The sequence below is a fragment of the Eretmochelys imbricata genome, chromosome 27 (genome assembly GCF_965152235.1).
Source record: "Eretmochelys imbricata isolate rEreImb1 chromosome 27, rEreImb1.hap1, whole genome shotgun sequence".
NCBI lineage: Eukaryota > Metazoa > Chordata > Testudines > Cheloniidae > Eretmochelys > Eretmochelys imbricata.
Window position 1 is genome coordinate 9,025,155 of NC_135598.1, and position 25,559 is coordinate 9,050,713.

Consider the following 25,559-nt stretch of genomic DNA (forward strand, 5'->3'; position numbering starts at 1 on the left):
TGGGGCCTCATACACCCCTGTGTGAAAGGCAGGGGCTGTGCTGGGGGGTATTCCCCATGCAGCCCTTCCACCTGCCCTGCAGCCTCCTTGATGGGGCAAAGAGGCCACAGAGCAATGACAAATCAAGCCCTTGAGGCCTGATTCTCCCCTGGCTCCCCCCCATTTCAAGCCCACTGACTGCCTAGGGGGAACAATTAACCCTTAAAGGGGAGGAGCCACCTGCCCCAGGCCACGGCTTTGCGCCCTTCCCCCCCCCCCACACCCCACCAATCAATTATCAAACCCATTCTGTGGGCCCTGACCCGGGTGGGCGGGGAACACTCACTGCTGGGCCAGGATGAGCGGGACGTGGGCGCTGTCCTGATGGCCCTGCAGCGGGGAGACCCTCTCGCCCGTGCGAACGTTGAACATGGGCAGGGTGGAGAGAGGGCGGGGCACGTCCCGGCTGCTGGCCATGTGCCTCAGCTCCTCCGTGTTGCTGTGGATCGTGTTGTGATGCACCATCTGGACACTGGCAACCAGGAGATGGGGGAGAGCAGAGAGGACACAATTAGCCTGGCCGGGGGGCGGGGAGGGAGAATAATAATTGATTTGTAGTGTAGTAGCACCTTGGAACCCTAGTCCTGGACCCCACTGTGCTAGGCGCTGTATGTTATGTATTAGGTGTATTACGGTAGCACCTAGGAACCCATTCTGGGCCCAGATCCCAGTGTGCAGGGTGCTGTACAAACCCAGGACAAAGATGGCCCTTGTCTCAAAGAGCTACGTGCGCTTTCTCTCTCTCTCTCTCTCTCTCTCTCACACACACACACACACACACACACACACACACACACACACACACACACACACACACACACACACACACACACACACACACACAAAAAAATGAAATCCTTGTTCTGTTGGAGTCAGCGACAGAATTCCCACTGCCATTGCTGGGGCCAGGATTTCTCTTCCCCCCCCCCCCCCCCCGCGCACACAAACACGCTCCGATGCTAACCCTGGCTCGTGAGCTGAGCTCTGCAGGGATAGCGCGGGTGGGATTTGAGCGACGAGTCGCTTTGCTTCCTTAAAATCTCTGCCTATTCCTTAGCTGCGTGGCCACGCCACAGGGGGAACCAGCCCCATCGGGCCACGTTCCCCGCATCACAGGGCCCCTCCGACATCACAAAGCACCAGGCTGCGCTACCATGGTTACTAGCTTGGGCCAGTGACTGGGGGGGGGTCTGCCTTGGAGCTCAGCACTGCCTGCCCAGCCTCCCCCACGCAGGGAGCCGGCAGAGGAACGAGGCAATCGAGTACTAGCCCCGCGGAGCCCAGCCGTGAGGAGCTAAAGCCCTCGCGTGTCACGGGCCTCACCCCGTGCTTTCATAAAGGGGCTGTTAACGGCAGCGTTCCCTGGGTCCTCGGCGTCTTTCGAACCGAGGAAGCGGGACGCCACGCGAACGGTCCGAGACCGATCGGCGCCAGGAGAGGAGGGGAACCCCAGGGAGCTACGCCAGGGCCTACCGCCCCACGTCGCGTCGTTTGGGGCCGCACCTCCAGCCGGAAACGAGACCGGGCAGCCGGGAGGTGGCTCCAATCTGAAGGCTAGTCAAGGAGAAGTGTCTCCTATTGGCCAACAAAATGACTGATCTGTGTGAACCTTGCGAGGGGTCCTCTTTGGCATCAGAGCCCCAAGGTTCAACCACAAGCCCAGGAGCCCCCACGGCCTCGAAGCATGCCAACCCCAGCGTCTCGGAGCTCATCCTTTGGGCTGTGGCCACCTCCCCGAAATGCCAAGGCCTCTCCCTGGAGGCCCTGAAGAAGATAATCACCAAGGCGGGCTATGACGTGGTGAGAAACAAAACCCATTTCCTGCGCGTGCTCAAGGGGCTGGTCTCCAAAGGGCTGCTGAAGCAGATGACTGGGATGGGCGACTCGGGCTCCTTTCGCACCGGCAGGAAGAAGAGGGACGTGAAGAAGAATCAAGTAGCTGCCAAGAAAAGAAAGAAGCCCGGGAGGAGGAAGGCACCCAAACGCGTGTCCTCCAAAGCCAGCCGGCCAGCTCGCCGGGCTAGGAAACGGCAAGCCGCTGTGTGAGGAATTGCATCCCCCGCTGGGGCTCCACTATGAAACAGGGCTTAATAAAGGGATCCGTGTATTTAAAAGCTCTCCCGTGTCTGGGCGAATCCTTTCAAAGTGGGTTGCAAAGAGGAAACAGCCTTGGAAGTCAGCAGGGTAGCCTTGAAAGCCTTCCCAGCCCTCTGGGCTAAGGGTCATCAGTCTGGGCCATTGTGGTGCGGGGGAGAACTCTGTGGGATTACAGAACTGATGCTTGATAACTAGTCTAATCCGTCCCCACTTAATCTTGAACTGGAGCCCCTCCATGTGCTTTGAAGGCAGCCCTGCTCCTCTCTCAGATGAGAAGGGAAGCCAGGCTTCTGGCCATTCAAGGTCTCATGGCATAATTTGCACACGTCAAGCTGTCTGTGCTCTCCTGAGCCCAAATTAGGGAGGCAGAATAAATATATAATCATCAAAGTTCCTCTTGCACTTTCAGTAGGTACAGTGCTTTTCTCCCCTCCCTTTACTATCATGTAGCTTTGCTGAGCGCAGTTAAACAGCCATCATGTGCCACCCCAGAGGTGGCAGCTAGGTGGAGTGATCTGTCAGGGCTCCGGAGGTGCACGGGACAGAATATTTTCTGTTAAGGTGTTGTGATAGGCCTCCATCCAACATGGGGAAGTCTGATCTAAGGCCCCCCCTCCCCCCCCACACACACTTCTTATGACCTCACAATGCACTAGCCCTGGCTCTTACAGTTACCACCCACATCTGGCCTTCAACGGAGCTCTCAACAAGCAAAATGACTGATATGAGTGAGTCTTCTCAGGTTCCCTCCTCTGATTCAGTCACCCTGGATCCTCGGTTAATCCAGGTTCAGAGGTACCTGAGAAAACCGGAACTTCCAATCCATCCTCTTCCGGCTTCTCCAGTCCACACGAGCATCAGGTTCTAGGCTCTCCGACCAACCCAAGTCATCAAATTCTAGGCTGTCTGGCCAGCCAGCTGGTGCCAACCTTTCCAAGCTACCAAGTCAAGGTGTCTGCAAGCTCATTCTGGAGGCTGTGGTCACCCCCTTTCTCTGCAGGCTCATTGTAGCCGCTGGCTACCACATGGAGAGGACCTGATCTCCAAAGAGCTCCTGCAGCAGCTGAAAGGCACCAGAGCTTTGGACTCCTTCAGAATCAGCAAGGGGGGAAAGAAGAAAGTGAAAGCCGTGCCCAAGAAAAGAGGGAGGCCTCCCAAAGAGTGGGAGCAGGAAGCCTAGCAGAAAGGGGAAGGCTAGGGCTGAGGGATCTTTCCAGGGAGCCAAGAGGCTGGCCAGCCAGGCTGGGCAGCAGCCGGTGAAAGTGGGAGGACCTTCAGAGCCAGAGGTGTAGCACTGCCATGAATATAAGATTGCATGTCAACTCTCCCGTGGCCTCTGGCACCAAGAAGGGGTGAAGGGTGGGAAGGCACCTGAAACCCCGGAGAAAGGAAGAGGGTGGGGGTGGAATGGAAGCTGAGTTCCTGGGACTAGGGCCTTTGCAAGGCTCTGAAGTAAGTAGCATCTAGCCCCACCTACGTGGGGACGGGAGACCAGCCTGGGGTTGCGATGGGGCCAACTCAGCCCAAAGCGCTGACCACAGAAACCAGGTGGAATGGATTCTCTCGCTGTGCTCGGGCCTCTCTCTTCTTTGAACCCAGGGGAGGAGGGGGTCCGATCAACCCAGAGGGGCAGACAGCGTTTGACAGGGGCTGGTCCCAGTCTGTGGAACAAACTCCCCCAGGAGCTAAGGCCCACCCCAAGCCCCCTGGCATTTGGAGTGGAAGGTGCGGAGCGCTGCTCCCACCCGCCTTCACACACATTTCAAAGACCCAACCCTACGAAAACAGAACCCTCCACTGCCCCCACACTCCTCCCCCAGGGGAGAGGACACGATCCTCCCATGACAGATGCTGGCTACATTGCTGAATGCCCGACTGGCAGGGGCTCGTACACCGCAGGGGTGAGGGCAGCATGGGATCCTATAGAGAACGGAGTAGCTCGAACTCCTTGGATGGGGCTGAAGGGGAAAGTCCGATTTGTCATCCTCTGAGTGTGGACGCTGGAAGCAATTGTGTCCCAAGGTGGAGACCCTGCCCTGAGGCCAAGTCACTTCGGGAGAGCGAGTGGAGCTGAAGCGGGGGATGGGGAGTCCTCAGGTCTCCAAGGATCCCCCACCACCCCACCAAGGGCAGAGAGAGCCCCCCAGTGTTCCCGCAACACAGAGCTGAACGTGGATGGACGCTCCCATGCTCAAGCATGCGTAGGAGGATCGGGGCGGAGGTGCCTGAAATCAACACGTGGGTCGGTGAAATCAACACGTCCCTCCACCATCTCAAGCAACCCCATGGGCAAGCCGTCCAGCGAGGCTGGACTAGGAGAGCACTTGCGGTCTGACCTCACCAGCTGGGCTGCCGTGGTTACTGGGTTTATAGGCTGGGGTGGCAACTGCTGGGCAGCTCCCTGCACAGGACGCTTGGTCAAGAAGCAAAACGGCAAGGAGCCTTGCTCCGTTTCCTTGGGCCTGCAAGCCCCAGCTCCATCAAAGCTTCTCAGGCAGCATAAACCAAGGTGTCCCAGCCTCTCCCCAGCCTTCCTGACAGCCGTGGCGACCTCCAAGCTGCCCCTTTCCCTGGCAACCACCCAGGAGACCCTTGAGGCCGGAGGCTACGCCATGGCAAGGGCAGAAGCAAGCACTGCTTCAGGAAGGTGCTGGCGAGGCAGCTCCTGAGCAAGGTGATGGGCATCCAGGCCTCGGGCGCTGCTAGAGCCAGCAAGGGAAAGCGGAAGGGCAAAGCCCACCAGGAAGATGAGGGGACCTCCAGGAAAGGGGAGAAGGCCACCGAGGAAACACTTGCCATGGTCGGCTTTGGGGGAGGAGGAGGGGGGTCATGCATCACCTCCATATTAGTGCACATAACCAAATTCATTCCATACCGGTGTGGGAAAAATTGTGACAGACCACATACATGGCAGGCTGGTTCGGGGAGGGCTAATCGTTCTGCAACGTGCTGGCATGCAGGGGATCAGCAGTTGGGTGCCAGGGCATTGAATGCAGCAGGGACAGGCCTCCAGGAAGGAGGCAATCCCTTGCACTGCTCAACAGCAAGGCTGGAGAGAATATGGCCCAGAGGAAGGATCACTGCCATGGAGAGTCTTACAGGGGCTGGGTGGATGTGAAGGGAGGAACAGGATGTCCTCAGACTGGCAAGGACAGAATAACAAGAAACATGCCCACAGAAGAGCGGTGTATGGACGGAGACACTCGTGGGTGCACACTCGGGTTCAATTCCTAGGCCAAATTCTCCCACCGCTGCACCCAAGTGACTCCCAGGGCAAGTTGGTATACGGTGACAAGAGAACTGGGCCCACAATGGGCCAGATTTTCAAGTGCTTGGCCCCTACAATCAGAACCTACAGAAGAGCTCAGCTCCCATTTAGGCGCCTGGATAAAGGCCAGGAGTCAGCGCCGTGACACTCGTGGCTGGATTTCCCAGCATGCACCCACCACCCTGAGCTGTCCACGAAACCTGCTCCTGCTTGGGTGCTGAATGCTTCGGAGCAGCCTGGCCCTCTGCTTCTGGGAACACAAAGGAAAGCTCAGCACTCGGGGGGGTCTCTGGTCACATGTGGGGTGTTTGGTTAACACCTTGCAACCCACAACAATATGAGGACAGCACACTGCACAGTTGGGTCCCAAACAACCCTTTTGACTAAATATGAACGTGCCAAGCCTGGCTATATACATCTTGCTGCTCTACCTGGCTGCTTCTAACACCCAGAACACAGTGAGCACCGCAAGCGGGCTTGCAAACGATTTAAAGGGATACTCCCCTGCTCCTCTCCAAGGGGGCCTGTGCCCAGACACGCCCCTACGCAGACATCACAGGGTGCACCTGATGTCACAATCTACCAAGCTCTGGTCTCATGGCAACCACTATGTTCTAGCAGCCCAAGTGTGGCCAAGTGGGCTGGGGCTTACAGCTCATCACTCGCTTGCCCTGTACCCTCGCCCCCAGCTGACCACAGCCCAGAATCCAGCACGGTGAGTCAGACAAGGTGGGTCCCTGGTGGGAGAAGGTCCTCAAGGAGAACAGCCACCAAGCGAGGCAGCCAGGCCAAGACGGGCCAAGGCTGCAAGGCCAGAGCTAAGAATCCGTGCGTCCCCAAACGCAACCATTAGGTGCAGCTTTTCCTTGGGTCCTCTCCGGCAGCCAAGCCTCTTGTACCCCGAGCTGCCAAGAGCTGGACACGCAATTCCAGCCAGAGGCTGGGCACGGTGAGCAGGGCCCACGCGCAGCGAGCTGGTCCTGGGGCAGCAGGACGAAGGGGTTTTAGCCGCCTGGCGAGTCCTACGTCTCAACGCGGAACTCCCAGACGATATAGACATTTAGCTGGTCTGAAGGGGCAGACCCTAAACTGGGACAGGAGACAAGGAGCAGCAGCTCCCTTTGGCAAGCAAAATGGATGACACACACAACCCTTCTGAGGTTCTTCCCCTGGATTCAGCCGCCCCAGCTTCAGGGAACCCTGAGCCAGCAGCCCCAGGTTCTGCTGACGTAGGCTCAGCTAACCCAGCGGCAGAGACCCGTGAGAATCTCGAGCAGCCTGAGGCGTCTGGTTCCAGCCTCCTCAAGAAGACCAAGCCATCAGGCAGCCGGATCTCCAAACTATCCAGCTTGCCTGGCGTCAGCCACGCCAAGCTGTCCAAACCACTGAGTCGAGGACTCTCCAAGCGCATCCTGGAGGCTGTGGCCACCTCGAAGAAGCACACTGGCCTTTCCCTGCAGGCTCTCAAGAAGATCATCGTGGCCACGGGCTACAACATGGCCAAGAAGAAGACCCATTTCAAGAGGGTGCTCTTGAGCCTGGTGACCAAAGGGCTCCTGCAAAAGCTGAAAGGCACCGGGGCTTCAGGCTCCTTTGGGATTGGCAAGGAGCTGGCCAAGAAGATGGGCACAGGGCACAGGAAGAAAAAGGCACCCAAGAAACGAGGGAGGCCCCTCAAGGGTGGCATAGCAGCTACAAGCCTGGCCGAAAGAGGGCAGCTGCTGACAATGGATCTTCTAAGGAAGCCAAGCCAGCAGCCAGCCAACGCTTGAAGGATAGACCCACCCCTACTACAGGTTTACCCCTGGTGGAAATAAAATGGTGGCTGTATTTAAAAACTCCCCATGTCCAGACTCATCCTTGGGAACCTGCCTCCAGGAGAAGAGGGGGAGGGGTTGAAGGAATGGTGATGTATTTACACCACGTGGGGCTCTGATCCCTATACATCTCCCAAGCTATGTGTGTGTGTGTGGGGGGGAGCTAGTAGCACCCTGTGTTGCTGGTCGAGCTTTCACATTGATCATGGGGCAAGGGACCCTCTGCTCTGCAAGGCTCTGTCGTTCCGATTAAGCCAGAGGACCAAGGCACGAACGACATGCAGTGATCAGAGGGCGTGCTGGGTTGTTGCAAAAGTGGGGATTTGATAGTCCCTAGGGGAAGAGGTGCCCTTTATATGAAGGACTTGAAGGAGAGAGATCCTGGACTGGCAGGGCTTCCATGCATCGGAGCCAGTATGGAGGAAGGCATACAGAGAGCCTGCAATCTGACCAGACAAAGCGGGAGGAGAAACAGAGGGGAAGTGATGTACCCAAGGTCACACAATGAGTCAGTGGCAGAGCCAGGATTAGCACCCAGGCCCATCAAGTCCCAAGCTAGTGCCCTTGCTGCTCAACCTGATTCACCTGCTGTGGCACGCCCGGTGAGGTTAACTTGGTCCTGGTTAGCTGGGGATTTGGCTTCCCCGACCATGAGTAGCTTGCAGTTTCATGGTGCTGGGTGCAATGCCCTCTGGGAGGCAGAGACCGGGACGCTGAGATACCCGCTGGGCTTTATCCCAGGATTCTGATCACACAAGCACTGGGGGCTGGCTCCTACCGCTAGCTGGCTGAGCACCAAGCTGGCATGTCAGAAATCGGGTCCCCTCCTGCTCTGGGCACAGAACACCCAACAGATACGTAGGAAGACACGCTCACTCCATTGCAGACATGCTTAGACCCGCTCCATACCCCCCCCCCCCAACACACACACACGACACAGCCCGTCAGCTCCCTTCTGCCACCCCTGGATAAGAGTAACTTCCACAGCAAGGCACAGGAGAGCCTTGAACCCCACACCCAGGGGCCTGCAGGGCGCCATTTCAATCAAATCAAGGGCCTTTTGACAAATTACATCTTGGCAGATCCTTCAAATCTCTAAATCACAATCTGTAAAAATTGCGATGTGGGGTGACACACACATGGGCATCACGAGCTCCTTATGACATCACAACTGGCCCACTTTTGCTGTCATGGTTACTGCCAGGTTGTCCTGGAGCCCAGGGACATCTGTAATAGGCCTGCAACCTCACATGGAAATAGCTGACTTGATCACTGGGAGCCAACTGGAATCCAGCAGGAGGGATTGAGCTGAGTCCATTTCCCCAGGTACCTAGCAGGAGAAAGTCCTCAAAGAAGACAGCAGCCAAGCCAGGATCCTGGATCTCCAAGTCAGCCTGCGAGGAACCAAAATTGAAAAGTAGCTGCAAAAATTCAGCACTTTCACTCAGGAAACAGTGAATTGGCAGCTTCCCTGTGTCCTCTCCTAACTGAGGTCCCTGGAAATTAAACCCAAGGAGCTGTGGAAATCAGTCTGAACGTGGAGCCCATGCCGGGGTTTGGATTCGCTGAGGGGAGGCCAATCTGCACAGTGCTGGATCTGGAGCAACCAGGCTGCCTACTTCACTCCAGGGTTCGGTGCTGCATCTCAAGCTGGAAAATACACAGTAAACAGGAAGGAAAGACCTCTGGCTGCCAACCCACCAGGCAAGGAGCAGCGAGCAAAATGACTGATACGAGTGAGTCTTCCCAGGTCCCATCCTCTGCGTCAGCCAACCTGGATGTGGCCACTCTGGTCTCAGATAAGCCAGATTCAGAGAGAACTGAGAAAATTGATACTTCCCGTCCATTGGTTTCCAGCCTCTTCAAACCAGCCCAAGCCATCAGGTTCTAGGCTCCTCAACCAGCCAGCTGGTGCCAACCCTTCCAAGCTACTAAGTCAAGGTGTCTCCAAGCTCATTTTGGAGGCTGTGGCCGTGTCCAAGGGGTGCTCAGGCCTTTCCCTGCAGGTTGTCAAGAAGATCATCATGGCCACTGGCTACCACCTGAGGAGGAACGAGCACCACTTCCAGAGGGTGCTCAAGAACCTGGTCTTCAAAAGGGTCTTGCAGCAGCTGAAAGGCACGGGAGCTTGGGGCTCCTTCTGAGTCAGCAAGGGGTGGGAAAGAAGAAAGAGAAAGCAGCGCCCAAGAAGGAGGCCCCCAAAAGACTGGGAGCAGGAAGCCTGGCAGAAAGAGGAAAGCTGGTGCTGAGGGATCTTCCCAGGGAGCCAGGACGCCGGCCAGCCAGGCTGGGCAGCAGCCAGTCAAAGTGGGAGGGAAAACCTCCAAAGCCAGAGTTCTAGCACTTCCATGAATACAAGGTTGCATTTCAACTCTCCTGGGGCCAGGCTCAGCCTCTGGCACCAAGAAGGGATGAAGGGTGGGAATGAGCCTGAAACCCATCTGCTAACAGCCAGTGAAGGGGGAGGAATGACACGGGTACCAGCTCAGGCTGAGGTCCTGTAGGATCTTGACCTATGTCTGCACTGCCGTGAAACACCCATGGCTGGCCCTGCTCAGCAAACACTCAGGCTATAAAATTACAGTGTAGACGGGCGGGCAGGGCTCGTCCTGGCCTCAAGGTCCCAGGAGGGTGAGTGGGAGACGTTGGTACTGCTGGCTCCTCTATTCAGATGCAGCCCTTGGCCTGCGGCTATTCGTTCTCATTAACGATCCCCTGGCACCTCTCACAAGAGTTGGGGTATTTAGCCCTGGCGCTCTTCCCAAAATCCTACTGGGAGGGGATTTGCATCCTGCTTCATCTGGCAGCCTCCTGCACTAAAGTGGGGCGTGGCCATGCTGCATGTGCTGTCAAACGGCTGCCTCGTTCCACTCCAGAGGTGGCTGCATTTCAGTGGTGGGCAATGCAATCCCATCCTATGTGTGTCAGTGCTCGGGGATGAATTGGGCTATCGAAATGTAAGAGATTAATTCTTCATCTGCGTGACCCTTCGTCCCTGCAGAGGAAGGCAGGGAACGAAGGTGATGAGAGCGGGATCCGGGAGCGGGACAAGCCTGGAGCCTTTTAAGTCCAAGTTTGAAGGCTGCATTGCCAGGCCCTGAGGGTCAGTCAACAGAGATCTGCCCAGGCCACCGCAAGGACCTGCGTCCGGATCTGCTCACACTCACGGCAACGTGACAGTTGTGAGATATGAGTAGGGAGGAGAAAGAACTCCCAGGTACTGGCATGACTCGTTGTGTACACCCCCAGCCACCCAACACAATCTCAAACAACCCCCCAAACACACACCCACGTTGGCAAGCAAGCACACAAACTGCCAAAGCCCGGAAACGTGTTAAAATACAAACAGGCAGAAAACACACAACCGTACCCTGCGCAAAGCGCACACACCAATCAGCCTCACAAACCCACACCGACATACAAATCTCACACACACCCCCGCATGCAGACACAATGGTGATCGCTGAATCACTTACTCAGAGGTCTTCCTATCCCTTTTGTGCCTACGGGGGGGAAAAGAAAGGGGGGAGTGGTCATGCGATATTGCCAACAGCTGAGCTTAAAATTGTCATCAGCTAAGCCAGATGTGCAGCCAGGCCCCAGTAGAGATAAATCATAACTTTAAATAACCCTTGAGCAAATGTTTATAGACAGCCTGGCTGGCCCCAGCCACGTGAACAGCAGCGAGAAGTGAAGTGTGCGCGCACTGCTGCCCTCTGCTGGAGGAACTCAGAGCTGCTGTGTGTCATAGCCCCAATACGTCTCACAGCTAGTGGAGATCCTCCTACGGCACAAGTGGCTGAAGGGGCGGGGGGCTGTTGCCAATTAGGCCAACAAACTTTTCCGAATTGCGAGCTCAGCTGTTAAAAGTATGTCAAAGGTCACAAGATGTGACCAAAAATGAACTTCGGGAGCTGAACTCTCTCCCCGCTACCATGACAGATGGGTGCACGATCAGTTTCCCAGAGCGGGGGAAATTCCCCCCAGAGCAGAGGGGCCAGCTGAAAATCCAGGCACATCTGCAGCCCTTAGGGTGCTAAGTGCTTTGGCAAGGGTGGATTTCACTCAGCCCCAGGGGGCTCCAGCCATCAGCAAACAGGGAAGTCCTGAGCACCCTGATCAGCTGGGGAGGGGGTCTCCAGCTGATTCCTACATCCCTTCCCATTTCCTGGCTCCAGGGGCATCTATCCAACTTACACTCCCTCCCTCCTACAGTACATGATGTAGGCCAGGAGTAGGCAGAGCAGGAAGGCCACCAGCAGAGGTAGCAAGATGGTCAGCAGATAGTCAGACAAGAATGCCTTCTCAGGGGAGTCCGTGGGGGGGTTGTATTCGCTGCCCTCCTCCAGCACCCCATCGCCCCAGACGGGCACCCCCTCCGTGATGCTGAGGCTGGAGAGATCGGCCTGAAGGAGGAGAAGAGAGAGAAGACGCCAGGATGCCATCAGGATCGACTGTGGTCTCTCAGGGGGGAGACCTCTAGGGGTCCATAGATAGGAAGTAATGGATGATAGGCTGGGGTTAAGGCGGCGAACTGGGACTCTGGAGAGCAGGGATGTACCCCCGTGATGCCGTACACCCCCATCTTTCTGCACCTTCGTTCCCCGGCTGTAAATCAGGGGTAAGCTCTTCCTTTGTCTGTGAGCCCTTTGCCACTCACTCTGCGGGTCCAGCCCCTGGCCCACCGGGGCCCTCATCTGAGTTGGGGCCACTAGGTGGCACTGCCCTAATACGGATCCTTAATAATAATCGCTGCCTATTGACTGCTGCAGGGGGAGGAGAGCTTGAGTGAAACATCCTATTAATTCCCATAGGGTGATCGGGAACCCTACAGCCAGGCTAACGTTTCCTATCGAATCCTCTGGGATTTGCCCATAAACATCCCCAGTTATCCCAATTTCCTGAGCAGTGGGGCCCTGCCAACATGCCCCCCCTCTCCCCCCCCCCCCGCCCCATCATCCCCCTAGGGACTTAATGAGACTGTACCAGCCCCATGGTTCAGACCCTACATAAGGGCCTGGCAGAGCTCACTAGCCCCCCCGCCCCACCGCCTTCTCCAAAGGAGCCGCCTCCCTCTGCTGGTGGAAAGGAGCACTGCGGCTGGCACTATACTTTCGGGAACTGAGTTGTTGGGGATTTCCAGCGAAAATGACAGTTTGCTTCGTTATTATGCCGCCGAGTTCCTCTTTCTCCACAGCGACACGGTGCTGCGTAAGACGCCCCTCTGCCTAGCACCTCCCTCCCTTTCATTGAGACCTGGCATTTGTCTTCCAGCAGCACCTAGAGGCCCCCAGCTGAGATCAAGGCCCCGCTCTTCTAGGGGCTCTTCAGACCCACAAAGGCCGGGCTACGCACACAGGTTGCAGCGGTTTAAGTAAAGGCACCGATTTAGTTAAACCAGGTGCAGCTTTGTGTGTAGACTAGGCCATTGCGAAAGCCAGCCCCTGCTGCCCCAGAGAGCTTATGGCCTAAATAGACAAGGGTGGGAGGGGAAGAGACTTGCCCAAGGTCACCGAGCAGGTCAGTCACCGAGGCAGGAACAGAACCAGTCCTGATTCCCATCACAATACCCTACCAATTGACCAGGAGAGGCCCTAAGGTTCACCTTTGCTGTTGCGCAGAGATATGTAATAGGTGGCATCTCCCAGGGCACTGAGATGAGACACCAGCTCTGGGGCAGGGAGTCTTGGAAACCCAGGTGAAATCAGTGGATTTCCCTGGGTCAGGATTCCTCCCCCTCCCCTGCCCCAGTAGTAAGGCGTGGATGTGAGACACCCAGGGCAGCGCAGACATTGTCAAAGCCCCTCACCAAGGTAATGTTGCACCAGTCGACTCTGAATTGAGGGCTGAAGCTGTCATAGCAGGTAATGACCGGCTGCTGCTCCAGGCTGCACCTGAACTGGTTGTCGGAGGACATAGCCTCCATCAGGCAGTTGGAGAAAGGCCTGCGGGAGCCCACCTTGATGTAAACCCTGGGGAGGAGACGCACAGAGGGACAGGAAAGGTGGGAGGAAGAGGGGTTAGGTGTAACAGCTCGCGAGAATGTCGGTCATGGCAGCCCCAGCCTACCTCAGCTAGAGAAGCTGTGGGGAGCAGTTTGGAAGCCCTCCCAGCCATGGGGAATGGGCCAGGAGCCACCCAGCTGTGGGGAACAGTCTGGGAGCCCCCGGCTATGGGGAATGGTATGGGAGCCCCCCCCCCCCCCCCGCCCCAGCTGTGGGGAACAGTCTGGGAGTCCGTTGGCTGTGGGGAGTGGTCTGGGATCTTTCTGACTGGTAGAAACAGCCTAGGAACCCTTTGGCCCCATGGACCAAGCCCTGGTTCTAGGGCGTTTTGCAGAAGTGCAAGCTGAGGGGCCAGGCTGGGGGACCCCAGGAGAGCTTGCACTGGGCAGCCTCAAGAAGGAACAGAGCTACGGAAGCCAATGGGTAGTTGTCTGTCCCGTCATAGTTGATGTTCTACGGGAAAGGTCCCTACCCCTCCTTCCTGCCCTCGATGGGCAGGGGAACACGGCCTCCCCGGTCCAAGGCCGACGTGATGTTGATGATACTCCAGTCCTTCTGCTCCAGCATGATGTCCAGGGCTTGCTGGAACTGCTTCTGCGCGTCCGCCGGCAGGACTTCCTCCACATCTCGGTTCTTCACGAAGAACTCCGCCTGGTACGGCATCTGGGTGTCTGTGGTGAGGGAGCGGAGAGACCCCGTTGGGAGGGCATCGGGGTTGGACCTGCAGAGACTTCATAAGGGCCTTGGAGTCTTACGGCCAGGACCTCTGGCATTATGAGTATGCTGAGGTGTCTATGGGAAGGGGCAACCTCCAACGGATGCTGGGAGGGCTGGGTGGTGTCGCTCTCTTGACATGGCAGATGGGTCCATCATTGCACCATCAGGTCAGGGCTGCTGCTGGCTCCTCCTTGCCCTGCCCAGGCGAGGGGATGGTGACAGACCTGGGATAAGCTGGTTGCTAGGAAAGGGGTATGGGTAGCGATGGCAGGGAAGGCGGGGGCATTACCTGGGGAGGGGACAACGGTGAAGATGACCCTTTGCCGCACAGTCTCGTAGGTGTGTCTGTTATACGCCGTCACCTGCCACATGGAGAAGAAGAAAGAGGTTCGGATCCGCGCACGGAACAAAATGGCCGCCAGCCAGGTCACGTCCCACTTAGGCCATCTCCTTCTGCTGGGGAGGGTGGCTCAAACGGCAGACCCGGGCAGGAGGCGGAGAAATCCAAGCTCCAGGGGGTTTGCCCTGTTGCCCTTGAATGGGGAGATGGCTCGCGAGTGCCCAGAGAGCAGCTCCTAGAGCCTGGTCAATAGGGGGAAGGGAGCCCCCAGGTTGCAGCCTGCTCGGGTCTCCATAGGACTTTGGAGCTGTTTAGCTTTATTGCGTTAGGTTTAGTCCCGATGACCAAGCGTTCACCGGCCCCCATGGCGAGGCCGACACAGCCAGGCACCCACCCGCCCCTCACAAGCAACATCGGTTCTTACGCCCTCAGACGCACACACACGGAACCCCCCTCCGGCCCCGTACACCCGCACCCCTCCCAACAGCACCCATTGCCACAAAGCGACCCGCAATGGCCCAAAGCCACACCCCTGCCCGCAACGACGCTGCGTCCTGCCCGCGCCCCAGGGCTCTGCGGGGGACAGCGCCGGCCCCGTACCTCGATGAGCTGCCTGCCGACGTCCTTCGTGGTGGGGGACCCGTATAGATAGCCTGTCCGGTACGGCCCGCGTTGGGTGTAGCGCAGCCACCGGGGCAGGTCGGGGTGTCCCAGCAGCTGGGCGTGGAAGGTGATGGGGGTGTCGGGTGGGATTTCTGAAAGGATCCGCACATGGTTTGAGGGTTTTCAGGGGCCTTCACTTGGAGAGGCCCCACCAGGCTAGCGCTCTTGAGATTTCATCCTGCTGCCCGTCACCACAGGATCTGGGCGCCTTCCATGTAAAATCAAGACCAAGAGCAAAGTCCCCAGTGGACTTCACGGGGAGAAGGGAGGGGAGCGGGGGAGAGGCAGGCAGGGGAGGCACCGTCCCAGCAGCCCAAGTTTCATACCACCCCAACAGCGATGGGACCTTCCCCGGAGCCAGTTCCTACACCACGGCCTGGCCCGTATATGGAGCCAAGCCCAGGGCTGCTGTGTGCACTGCACCCCCAGAGATCCCAGGGGCGACGAGAGAGACAGCTGGGGAGATGCTGGTCCCCTTTCCCTATCCTCAGCTTGTCCATCTGTCCTTCCACCGCGAGCGCCTCCGAGCAGGGACCGGCCCTTACTGAATGGCTGGAAAGGGCCTGACCCAGAGTGAGAGCTACTCAGAATGAGTAATAATAATGCTAGATAGCTGAATATGAGAGGGAGAGAAATCCTGCAGATAGACAGACAGTGGGTTATGTATGGTGATAGAAGTGTCTGGTGATGATAGATTAGATTAATATTGGGATATGTCTGTAGATAGATAGGTGTGTATGTGGATAGAGAGATAGACGTTGAGGCGTGTATGATGATAGATAGATATTGGGGGTGTATGGGGACAGATACATGGGGGGTGTCTGGTGATAGATTAGATTTATATTGGGATATGTCTGTAGATAGATAAGTGCGGATGGGGATAGATAGATAGATTAGATATTGGGGGTGTCTGGTGATAGACAGATAGATGGGGGTGTTGTGATAGATTAGATGTATATTGGGATATGTCTGTAGACAGATAAGTGTGGATGGGGATAGATAGATAGACGTTGAGGGGTGTTTGGTGATAGATATTGGGGGTGTATGGGGATAAATAGATGGGGGGTGTCTGGTGATAGATAGATAGATAGATAGATAGATAGATGTTGGGGGTGTATGGGGATAAATAGATGGGGGGTGCCTGGTGATAGATAGATAGATATTGGGGGTGTATGGTGATAGATAGACATTGAGGGGTGTTTGGTGATAGATATTGGGGGTGTATGGGGATAAATAGATGGGGGGTGTCTGGTGATAGATAGATAGATATTGGGGGTGTATGGTGATAGATAGACATTGAGGGGTGTTTGGTGATAGATATTGGGGGTGTATGGGGATAAATAGATGGGGGGTGCCTGGTGATAGATAGATAGATATTGGGGGTGTATGGTGATAGATAGACATTGAGGGGTGTTTGGTGATAGATATTGGGGGTGTATGGGGATAAATAGATGGGGGGTGCCTGGTGATAGATAGATAGATGGATGTTGGGGTATCTGGTGATAGATAGATAGATCAGATTCGATATTGGGGTATATGGAGAGTTGATATATACATTTGATATTAGTCCTACAGCTTGGTCAGTCCATGTTGGGGAGTGGTCAGGGAATGGTACCAGCCACCTTTGGACCCAGTTCCCAGTGGAGCCCCCTCCTCTTGGATCGGTTAGGGGACTGACCTGACAATAGGAATCCAGGAAGCCATTTGCATGGGGCCAGGTTGGGTATGGGGCTGTGGGACCCTCCCGGCGCACTCACTCACCGCTGTCATTCTTGCGAATGGAGGGGAAGGCCCCCTGGAAATGTTCCCTCTTCAGCTCATGGACGAAGATGGCTCCGGCCACCGGCGAGACGTGCCGATCGGGGAGAGCAGCCAGGATCCCAGCCAGGAACACCACTGCGAGGAGGGTCTGGGTTACAACTGGCGGCCCGGTGGAATGGGAGCATCCTGTGGCCATATGGGCTCCCTCAGATCCAGCCAGGAGAAGACAAGGGGAGCAATGGGCAACCAGCCAGATAAGAGCTGCGGGAGGAGCTCAGGGGGACGGTGTGGCACGGTGGATGTGGCTAGGGCCTGTGAGTCCAGAGAGCCTGGGTGATCTTGGGCAAGCTGACCCCTCCTTTCATGTCAAAGCGGGAGCCGCTCGGCACCTCCCTCTTCCAAGCACTGAGAGACTTGGGGATAAAATGCCCAACTCAAGAGCCCAGGGGAGGGTTGCCAACTTCCTAATCACACAAAATTGAATACCCTAGCCCCGCCCCTTTCCTGAGGCCACACCCTCTGCCCCACGGCCCTGCCCCCCACTCAGTAAATTCCCCCTCCCTCGGTGGCTCACTCTCCCCCACCCTCACTCGCCTTCACTAGGCTGGGGCAGGGGGTTGGGGTGTGGGAGGGTGTGAGGGCTCTAATTGGGGGTGCAGGCTCTGAGGTGGGGCCAGAAATGAGGGGTTCAGGGTGTGGGAGGGGGCTCCAGGCTGGAGCAGAGGGGGTGAGGGCACGGTCTAGGGGTGCAGGCTCTGGGGCGGGTCTGGGGATGAGAGGTTTGGGGTGCAGGAGGGGGCTCTGTGTTGGAGGGGCACAGGGCTGGGGCTGGGGGTTGAGGCGCAGGCTAACCTCTGGCGGCTCCCGGTCAGCAGCGCAGCAAGGGGGCTAAGGCAGACTTCCTGCCTGTCCTGACTCCGTGCTATGCCCCAGAAGCGGCCATCAGGTCCGGCTCCTAGGCGGAGGCGTGGCAGGGGGCTCTGAGTGATGCTCTTGCCCGCAGGCACCGCCCTCCCAGCTCCCATTGGCCGCAGCTCCCGGCCAATTGGAGTGTGGAGCCGGTGCTGAGGGCGGGGGCAGCGGGCGGAGCCCCATGGCCCCTACCCCCCAGCGCAGTGCCAGGACAGATAGGGACTAGCCTGCCTTAGATCTGCAGTACCGCCAACCGGACTTTTAATGGCCTGGTTGGCGGTGCTGCCCGCAGCCGCCAGGGTCCCTTTTCGACCGGGTGTTCTGGTCGAAAACCGGACACCTGGTCACCCTATAACAGCCTCCACAAACCCAACTACAGCTCCCCAAATAGGCCTTCCAGAACCCCCTGGGGGCAGCTTGGACCCCAGCGAGAGCCCCCCAAGTTTAGAGCGAGACCCGGCTTCGGGCCGCCAGCTGGTTCTGAACTCGGTTGGCTCTGCGCCACCTTCCCACGGAAGCCTCCTGCCCCTCCACCTTGCGGAGCCAGCCGGTGGGCCCAGCCAGAGCGAGCCCGCTGGGGGCGGGGGGAAATGGCCTGGACGGAAGCCGTCCCGTCCCCCTACTCCTGCTGCACCTTTGGCTATATTTAGTTTTAGCTATATTTAGTCCGAGTTTCTGGATTCGCCTTGCTAGTCGCCAGTGACTCTCCGGGCTGGGGCCAGTGGCAGGGCGGGGGTCTCTGCCTGTGTACCCCTCGCCCCTAAGGAGGGGCATTGTTTTCAGCCCCGTGTCTCACTCTCAGAATAGCCAGCCCAACCCCCTTGTTTGGGCCTTGAGGCTGGCTGCTGGCATCTCTCCCCCAGCCCCCCGAGCCCCGGGGCTCTGCAATACAGATAGACACCCCCCCCCAGCCTCGCTGCAGAGAAACCCCGGGGCAGAGAGAGGATGTTACTTGCCCGTAAGGAAAGGAGTCCACAGCAGTCCCCGGGCTGCCATCTTTGCCCCCTTAGCCTGGGAATCCAGCCAGAGCCACGCTCTGACTGACAGGGACAGGCTGTCAGGACAGACAAGGCGAGAGAGGGATCCGCTGGGGTGGTGGGGGGGTCTAGACAAGGTGGAACTGAGCTCCAGAGCTGGCTGTCTAGCTAATAGCCCCAGGGCGAGCCAAGTGCCACTGGGTATGTGCCCGAGGGGTAGATGCCCAGTGGGTATGTGCCCAGGGTGGTAGGTGCCTAGTGGGTATATGCCCAGGGGGGTAGGTGCCCAGCGGGTATGTGCCTGGGGGTAGGTGCCCAGGGCAGGTAGGTGCCCAGTGGGTAGGTGCCCAGGGGTAGGTGTCATGGGGGTTAGGTGCCCAGGAGGGTATGTGCCCAGGGGAGTATGTGCCCAGTGGGCATGCTGCAGCCAGCGGGAACCGCAGGGCACGGGGGTGGGGGGGAACTGCCCCAGTGACCCCCTTGTTTTCACAGGAGTCTCCTGGGAATGAGGGGACCTGCTGCAGAACAGCACCCCCTGCTGGCCAGATTCAGTCACAACTCTCTGGGCAGAGCAATCCCTGACAGCCCCTCACACACACACACATCCCCTCGGTCTCCCTTCCTACTGCACGGGGATTGCCCCGGCCCTCGCTCAGGCCCCATGCCTGTCCCAGGTTATCCTGGGAGAGTTAACGGGATTACAGGTGGAGAAGGTCTGGCTGTGGGTCCAGGGCCAAGCACCTTGCAGCTGGCGGGGAGTGGCCTCTGCCATGGAGGACCCAGCCCTGCCAGCACTCGTGTGGGGCAGGGAGAAAGGGGCGACCGATGTCCTGGATCCAGACACATTTTGGGCCCAGCCTTCTCCTCCCCCCCAGCCTTCTCTTCCTCCCACTGACTCCTTGATCTCCTCCCGGCCAGGTAAAACCTCCCACGCATCAGCTGTCTTGGCACAGAGTCGCCACGTGCTGCTCTGATTCTCTGCTGTGTCCGGGATCCCGGGGCCCTTGCCCGGCTCGGGGGACGGCGGTGCCGGGGAGAGGGGGCTGGCCGTGCGGCCTGTGAGCCCCAGCTGCCATGCGTGGCTGAGGATCCTGCCCGCGGTGCTGTGCTGGCTCAGAGGTCATCTCTTGCCCACAGCTGGATTGTTCCACTAACCTCCCTGTGAACCTGCCTCGGGCTCAGCGATCGTCACCGCTCGGTCTCATCTGCCCACCACGGCTGGGGAGGCTGGCTTGTGGTGGCATGGTGCACAGAGCAGCCACGCCCTCTGCCTGGTGGGGAGCCCTACATCCCACCCTCCAACGGCCCCGCCTGGCCTGGGGGACTGAGAAGCAGAAGCCAGCCAGAGCTGTGACCTGGTGGGTAGGGCTGCATGCCAACTCCCCCCACGCTTCTCCGATTCATCCTGGGGGCGAGAAGGGAGCCCTTACAGAGCAGCAACCTCTGGGCTGGGAGCATGGTCTCTGTAGCTCCTTCAGCCCCACCCCCCCGGCCTCTCTGCCCAGGCTGCCGGCCAGGAGGGCAGCTGTGGCTTGCAGGCTTTTGGGATGTCCCTAGAAGCTGGAGTGAGCCGCAGCAAATCTTCCCCCGGAGGTCACTGCACACAGAGCAGATAGCGATGGTTTCGTAGGGCCAAGTTTGCCCCCGGCGTGCTGAGCTCTTGGGAAGAGCTGGCCCCAGCTGTGTGGGGCTCAGGTCTTAGTTCCCACCGACTCGGGAGAGGCTGACACCCTAATGACGCCATCCTGCACTTGGACACTGGGCGGCAGGAACCGTGCTGCAGCGGGTCTCAAAGGCTCCTGGAAGCATCTCAACTGGAGTGACGCCGGCCCGTGGGCTTGGCCATCTCCTGTCGGACAGGGAAGGGATGAAGAAGCACCATTGGAAAGCCATGGGGGTTGGTCTAATGCCTGCAGAGCCTCCTGCCTCTAGGGCACCGGCTGACGCCCCCAGCAGGCGGGCGTGATCGACCGCCATGCCCATTGGGCACGGGGTCTACCTGGAATGTGCTGGAGGGTCTCACACCAGCTGCACCAGGGCTGGTTCTAACCGAGCCCCGAGGATCAGGTCTCAGTGTCCTACCCACGCCGAGCAGGGTCTCGCTCCTGGACGGCTCCCGTTGAAATCAGGGGAGCGACTGGAGGAGCAAGAGGCCACGCACCGACGTGGGGAAGAGGGGCAGGATTCGGCGAGACGCCTTCTCTGATCAGGCCTCGGTTTCACTCCCGTTACTGTGAGCTGAGTGGTCCAGATCTCCCCAGCCCCGGCCCGTTCTGCCCACAGACACCGCTCCAGGTGCTCTGACCCTGCTCCCATTTCGCTAATTACACCATTCAAGGGATCGAGTGGATGAAAATACAAACCACACAGATGCCACAACAAACATGTATTCAGACGCCATGCCACGGTGCTGCTGAAGGCACTGTTCTTAATGGAGAGCCACAATCTGTACAAAAAAGCGAGGACTGAATGAGCAATCGGAAAGGATTCGCCTGTCTTCCCCAGCCCTAGAGGGCCGGGTTGAAGTGCCATGGATAGGTGGAGATGGGGGGTGGGGGAAGCCTGAACGGATGCTGTGAGTTGTGGGTAGGCAAAGGCCGTCTCCAGCACAGTGAAATGGGGACAGGGAGAGGATAAAGGCTACACACTGGTCACTATGGTGCAGGACACAGCCTCTAGGAAAACAGTGGGGACAAAATTCAGCTCTTCCTGTTCGCAGATCACAGTCCTCTATGGTGAGGGACTGGAGAATCACCCTCATTACTCAGCAGTATGGGGCTTAGGACATATGCAACAGTTCTGCTTCCATCCACTAGAGGGCAGTGGTGACAGTACAGTTCCATAAGGGTTAATATTAGACTTGCAAAGACATGTGAAACAGGGTGAAAGGGGAAGCCAAACCGCAGGGGAAGAGTAAACTTTGGCAGCTGTTTTGAGTGGGCCCCTGGACAGTATATAGGTTGCATTTATCTTTTCGTTCACATTTCTCCCACTCTCCCGCTCCTTTCTTCAGTCTGTCTCGCTCCTCTCCGCTCCATCTCTCAGCCTCAGTTCCTCACCTGTGAAATGGGGATAAATCATCCTTCGTCTAATTATATTGCAAACTCCTCAGCCCCAAAACGGTGTGTACAGCACCTGGCGCAATGGGTCTTGCACTCAGTGCTTCTGGGTTATTTACAGCTGCCCTAGTGCAAGCCCAAATCATTAGAGATAGGGACATTTTCAAAACAATCCCCCCCTTACCCTTTAAATCTGTAACATTTCATCCAGCTCAAAAATTGTTAAGGGGGGAAGGAAATTTGCAAAAACATCAGATTTCCCCTCTGATTCTTCCTCCTTTAATATTTAAATTTAGTAAAAACTTTGCAACATTCTGACCAGCGAAGGCTTGTGTCAGGTCCCCCGTTTCCTGGCTGTTTGTCCTTTCCTGTCCCCACAGCAGGACAGTGCGGACCTTGAGAGCCCTCCCTGCACAGATTTAGGGACCGATTCTGCGGTATTTGATCTCCTAGGAGGGAAAGCGCCGCTCTTGATTTGGGACAAAGAGGGCGAATGGGATGACTCGGGTGCAGGGGGGTTTTGGGGAAACAACAAGGTGGAGGAACAAGGGGTAGAGAGACCCCCCATAGAAGTGGGACAAACACCCATCCTCGGCAGGAGAGGGCTGCGTGAGCCAATTTGCCCGCAGAGAGCATGGCCCATGGATAGATTATCTCCTGCCTGTTTCCACTGTGAGCCCAGCGCCCCCTAACCAGCCACCCTCCCCCTTTTCCGTCCAGGCCTCCAAGCCTGTGTGCGAGTGGCGTCTATATTTAGGGAGGTGTGTGTTTCCTCCGCTCGTTTAAGGTGGCATCTCTGCAGGGCTGCCTGTGCCCCAGCCCAGCCTGGGGGCGGAGAGAGGGTCTAGTGGACCGGCCACCGGACTGGGACTCAGGAGAACTGCGGTCAATTGCAGACTCAGCCGTGCACTTCCTGGGTGCCCTTGGGCAAGTCCGGCCCACCCCAGAGGTACCCCCACACCTTTAGAGGAAGAGCAAGAGATTGGAGAGGGGAGGACGGGGCTGGGCCCACTGATGGCCTTGCCCCCCCCCCCTCCACCCCATCCTGACATCCTGCTGCCAGTGAGCTTCTGCCCCCTCTGCCGGCAGGTGGGGTCATGGGCATCGCAGGGCACCTCCCGCTGCAGAGTGAAAGCAAGGAGGCTGCAGGCTGACTGGCACCTCCTTGCAAAGGACTGGCGGGGGTGGGGTCCTCTAACCCCCTCCCTGCCATCTCAGCATGGCAGCGGGCTTGGCAGGCAGGTGCCCGCCCATGCCAGGGCCTGTGATTATTTGTTCCCGGGGTGTATGTGACTCATTGGCAGGGGCTTTTTATGTTCTGCAACAGGCCTGTTATTAACACACGGCTGCGGCTCCCTGCCTGCTGAGTGGCCTGGCCTGATTCGCCCTGGGATGTGGCAGAGGAGGGTGGGTGGAGAGCGGGGATAGGGGGCTGGGGGGGGGGGCGGTGGATAGCCACGGAGCAGCCTGCGTTAGGGAAAGGGGGGCCCGCCTCCATCCAGCTCTGGGGGCCCCTCAGCGATGAGCTTGCCCCGGGGAGGATGCATTTTCCAGGGAAGAGGGTGCATCTGCCCCGCCAGATGCTGGCTAAGGGGGCAGCTTTTGCCCCCTCCCTGAGGCCGGGCACTGCCGCGGGGGGCGAGCGCTAGCCCGGGAGGGGGGCGCGGGGGCAAGCTGCAGACACGCGTGCCCAGGGCATGGCGGGGTCAACCCAGCACACGGGGCGGGTCCTGGGGGGGACAGAGGGCAGCTGGCACCGCTGGGGGAGGGCGGGTGCAGTACGGGCAGGTGGCCACCAGGGGGGAGAGGCGCTGAGCGGGGCTATCCCAGCCCCCAGCCGGTGCGGGAAGTTCTCACCGGGCTGCCCTTCGCCCCATCTCTTAGCTGGGTGGGGAAGGGGGGGCTGGCCTGGTGGGGGTGCCAGGGTGCAGGGAGGAGGGGCTGAGTTGAAGGAGGGGGTCTGAGCTGGGCAGGAGGAGGCTGCAGGAAGTGTGTGTGGGGGGTCTGAGCTGAGGGAGTTTGAGATCCGTTGTGGGGAGACCGCAGAGAGTGGGGGCCTGAGCTGTGGGGCGGCTGTAGGGAGGGGGGGTCTGGGCTGGGGGGGGTGGTCATAGGGAGGGGGATCTGAGTTCGGGGGGAGGCCCCGGGGGGGTCTGAGCTGAGGGGAGGCTGCGGTGGGGGGGTCTGTTTGTGGGGGTCTGAGCTGAAGAAGGCTGAGACCAGTTGTGGGGAGGCCGTGGGCGGGGGGAGGGGGGTGTCTGGGCTGTGGGGTGGCCGTAGGGAGGGGGGTCTGAGCTCGGGGGGAGGCCACGGGGGGGGGGGGGTCTATTCTGGGAGGTCTGAGCTGGGCGGAGGCTGCAAGGGGCGGGTCTGAGTTGAGGGAGGCTGAGATCAGTCGTGGGGAGGCCACAGGCGGGGGTCTGAGCTGTGGGGCCTGAGCTAGTGGGGTAGCCCTGGGGGGGGGGTCTGAGCTGGGGGGGAGCTGCAGGGAGCAAAGCCAGTAGCCTCATTAGTCTCCATTAAGATTCTTGCTCCGCTCTTCAGTGTGGTGTTCTCTCCTTGGCGGGGCTCCCCAGGGGCAGCTGTGCTCACGTAGGCCGCTCCGGCCCCGCTCCCATTACAGAGCCTTGGTTTCCAGGGCATGTACCTGCTCCAGAAACTCCCTGGGAGCTGGAATGTGGCCCGCACATTTTCAGGGCACGGGGAGAGAGCCGTGCACGGGTGTGCACGGACGCGTGCGAGTGTGTAGGTGTGTGCCCATGCCGCTGTGTGTGTACACACGCGCGAATAGCCGTGCACGTGACTCTCCAGTTGTGCATTTCTGCAGCACCCCGGTATCCAGAGCGGAGGAGACTGAGCCCTCACGCGCCCTCCGGAGCATCTCTCACTGGATGCTCCTGGCCTTTTCAACCCATTAACGAATTCAGGTTCCAATGCCCAGGAGAGGCACTTACGTCCAATACCCATTTGTGAAACACGACGAGGTAAGCGGTGCCCCCTTAGGCCACACAGTGAATCAGTCAGTGGCACAGACAAAACTATCCCAAGAGTCCCAATTCCCAGGCCCCCTTCCCCCCAACCCTGAGACTCCAGTTCCTTTCCCGAGCCAAGAATAGAACTCAGGAGTCCTGACTCCCAACCCCTCTTCTCTGCCCATTAGATCACTCTGCTGACCATGTTTTAACCCATTGTTTTAAAGCACATTCGCTCACTTATGTTCTGCCTCCCCCCACAAAAAAAATTTCACCCTGCAGCCTCAACTGGATTTGGTATTCTTCATTTCCTGCCCTAAGCCATTGCACTCAGATTGCTATGTGCTGCTAACCACGAGATTACTCTCCCCCTTAACACTGGGAATGAGACTCAGAAGTCCAGATTCCCACTTGTTGCCCTTGAATGTGTAGACTAAACTCCACTTTAAGGAGTTCTCTGGCTGAGTGAGCTCCCTCCCTCCCAGGTGGGATCAGAACCCAGGTGCCCTGCTGCCTTGACTCCTGCACTAACCACTAGCCCGCACCACTGGATGCAACTCCCCTCGCGGCTTTAGGTGTTTCGAAACGGCGTTGCCGTGAGCAGCTCCGCCGACCACGCAGGCTGCAAACTCAGCGAATGCCTGTCAGCATCAGCTCCCTCCAGCCCTTCCCCTTCCCTTCAGGTGGGCGCAGCCCCCACGCTGGCGTGGCTGATCTCTGAAATACATACTTGCAGGGCTTTTATCAAGAGAAAAAAGGGAGGCTAAATATAGCTGTCATGCGCTAGATAGTAGGTAGCTGAGGGGGAGCCCCCGTGTGAACGTGAACGGGGGCTTTTGGAATGAGGAGTCTGTTCCCTAGGCGTGACTGACTCTGAAGGAGGGATCAGGGAAGAAAGCAACCACCCGCGGATTCCCAAGGGCTCAGTACCC

At 58.2% G+C, this 25,559-nt stretch overlaps 2 protein-coding genes across 2 annotated transcripts; one reads left to right on the top strand and one right to left on the bottom strand.

Moving 5' to 3' along the window:
• Positions 1–321: 321 nt before the first annotated feature.
• Positions 322–18,615, bottom strand: SGCA (sarcoglycan alpha). Its single transcript, XM_077806347.1, has 9 exons — positions 18,576–18,615; positions 16,708–16,842; positions 14,884–15,038; positions 14,233–14,305; positions 13,699–13,897; positions 13,031–13,193; positions 11,419–11,627; positions 10,698–10,724; positions 322–511 (listed from the first exon to the last, which is right to left on the bottom strand). The coding sequence occupies exons 1-9, from the start codon at positions 18,613–18,615 to the stop codon at positions 322–324; spliced, it is 1,191 nt and encodes a 396-aa protein (XP_077662473.1).
• On the top strand, positions 6,538–7,176 carry LOC144258099 (uncharacterized). Its single transcript, XM_077806448.1, has one exon. It carries the CDS (start codon positions 6,538–6,540, stop codon positions 7,174–7,176), a length of 639 nt encoding a protein of 212 aa, XP_077662574.1.
• Positions 18,616–25,559: the final 6,944 nt, after the last annotated feature.

Coding starts and splice junctions, on each gene's coding strand:
- LOC144258099 (XM_077806448.1), top strand. CDS start 6,538: ATGGATGACACACACAACCCTTCTGAGGTTCTTCCCCTGGATTCAGCC.
- SGCA (XM_077806347.1), bottom strand. CDS start 18,615: ATGGCAGCCCGGGGACTGCTGTGGACTCCTTTCCTTACGG. Junction 13,194..13,698: donor ATCGAGGGCAGGAAGGAGGG/GTAGGGACCTTT, acceptor TCTCCTCCCCAG/GGTTTACATCAAGGTGGGCT. Junction 10,725..11,418: donor TACTGTAGGAGGGAGGGAGT/GTAAGTTGGATA, acceptor TCCCCCCCGTAG/GCACAAAAGGGATAGGAAGA.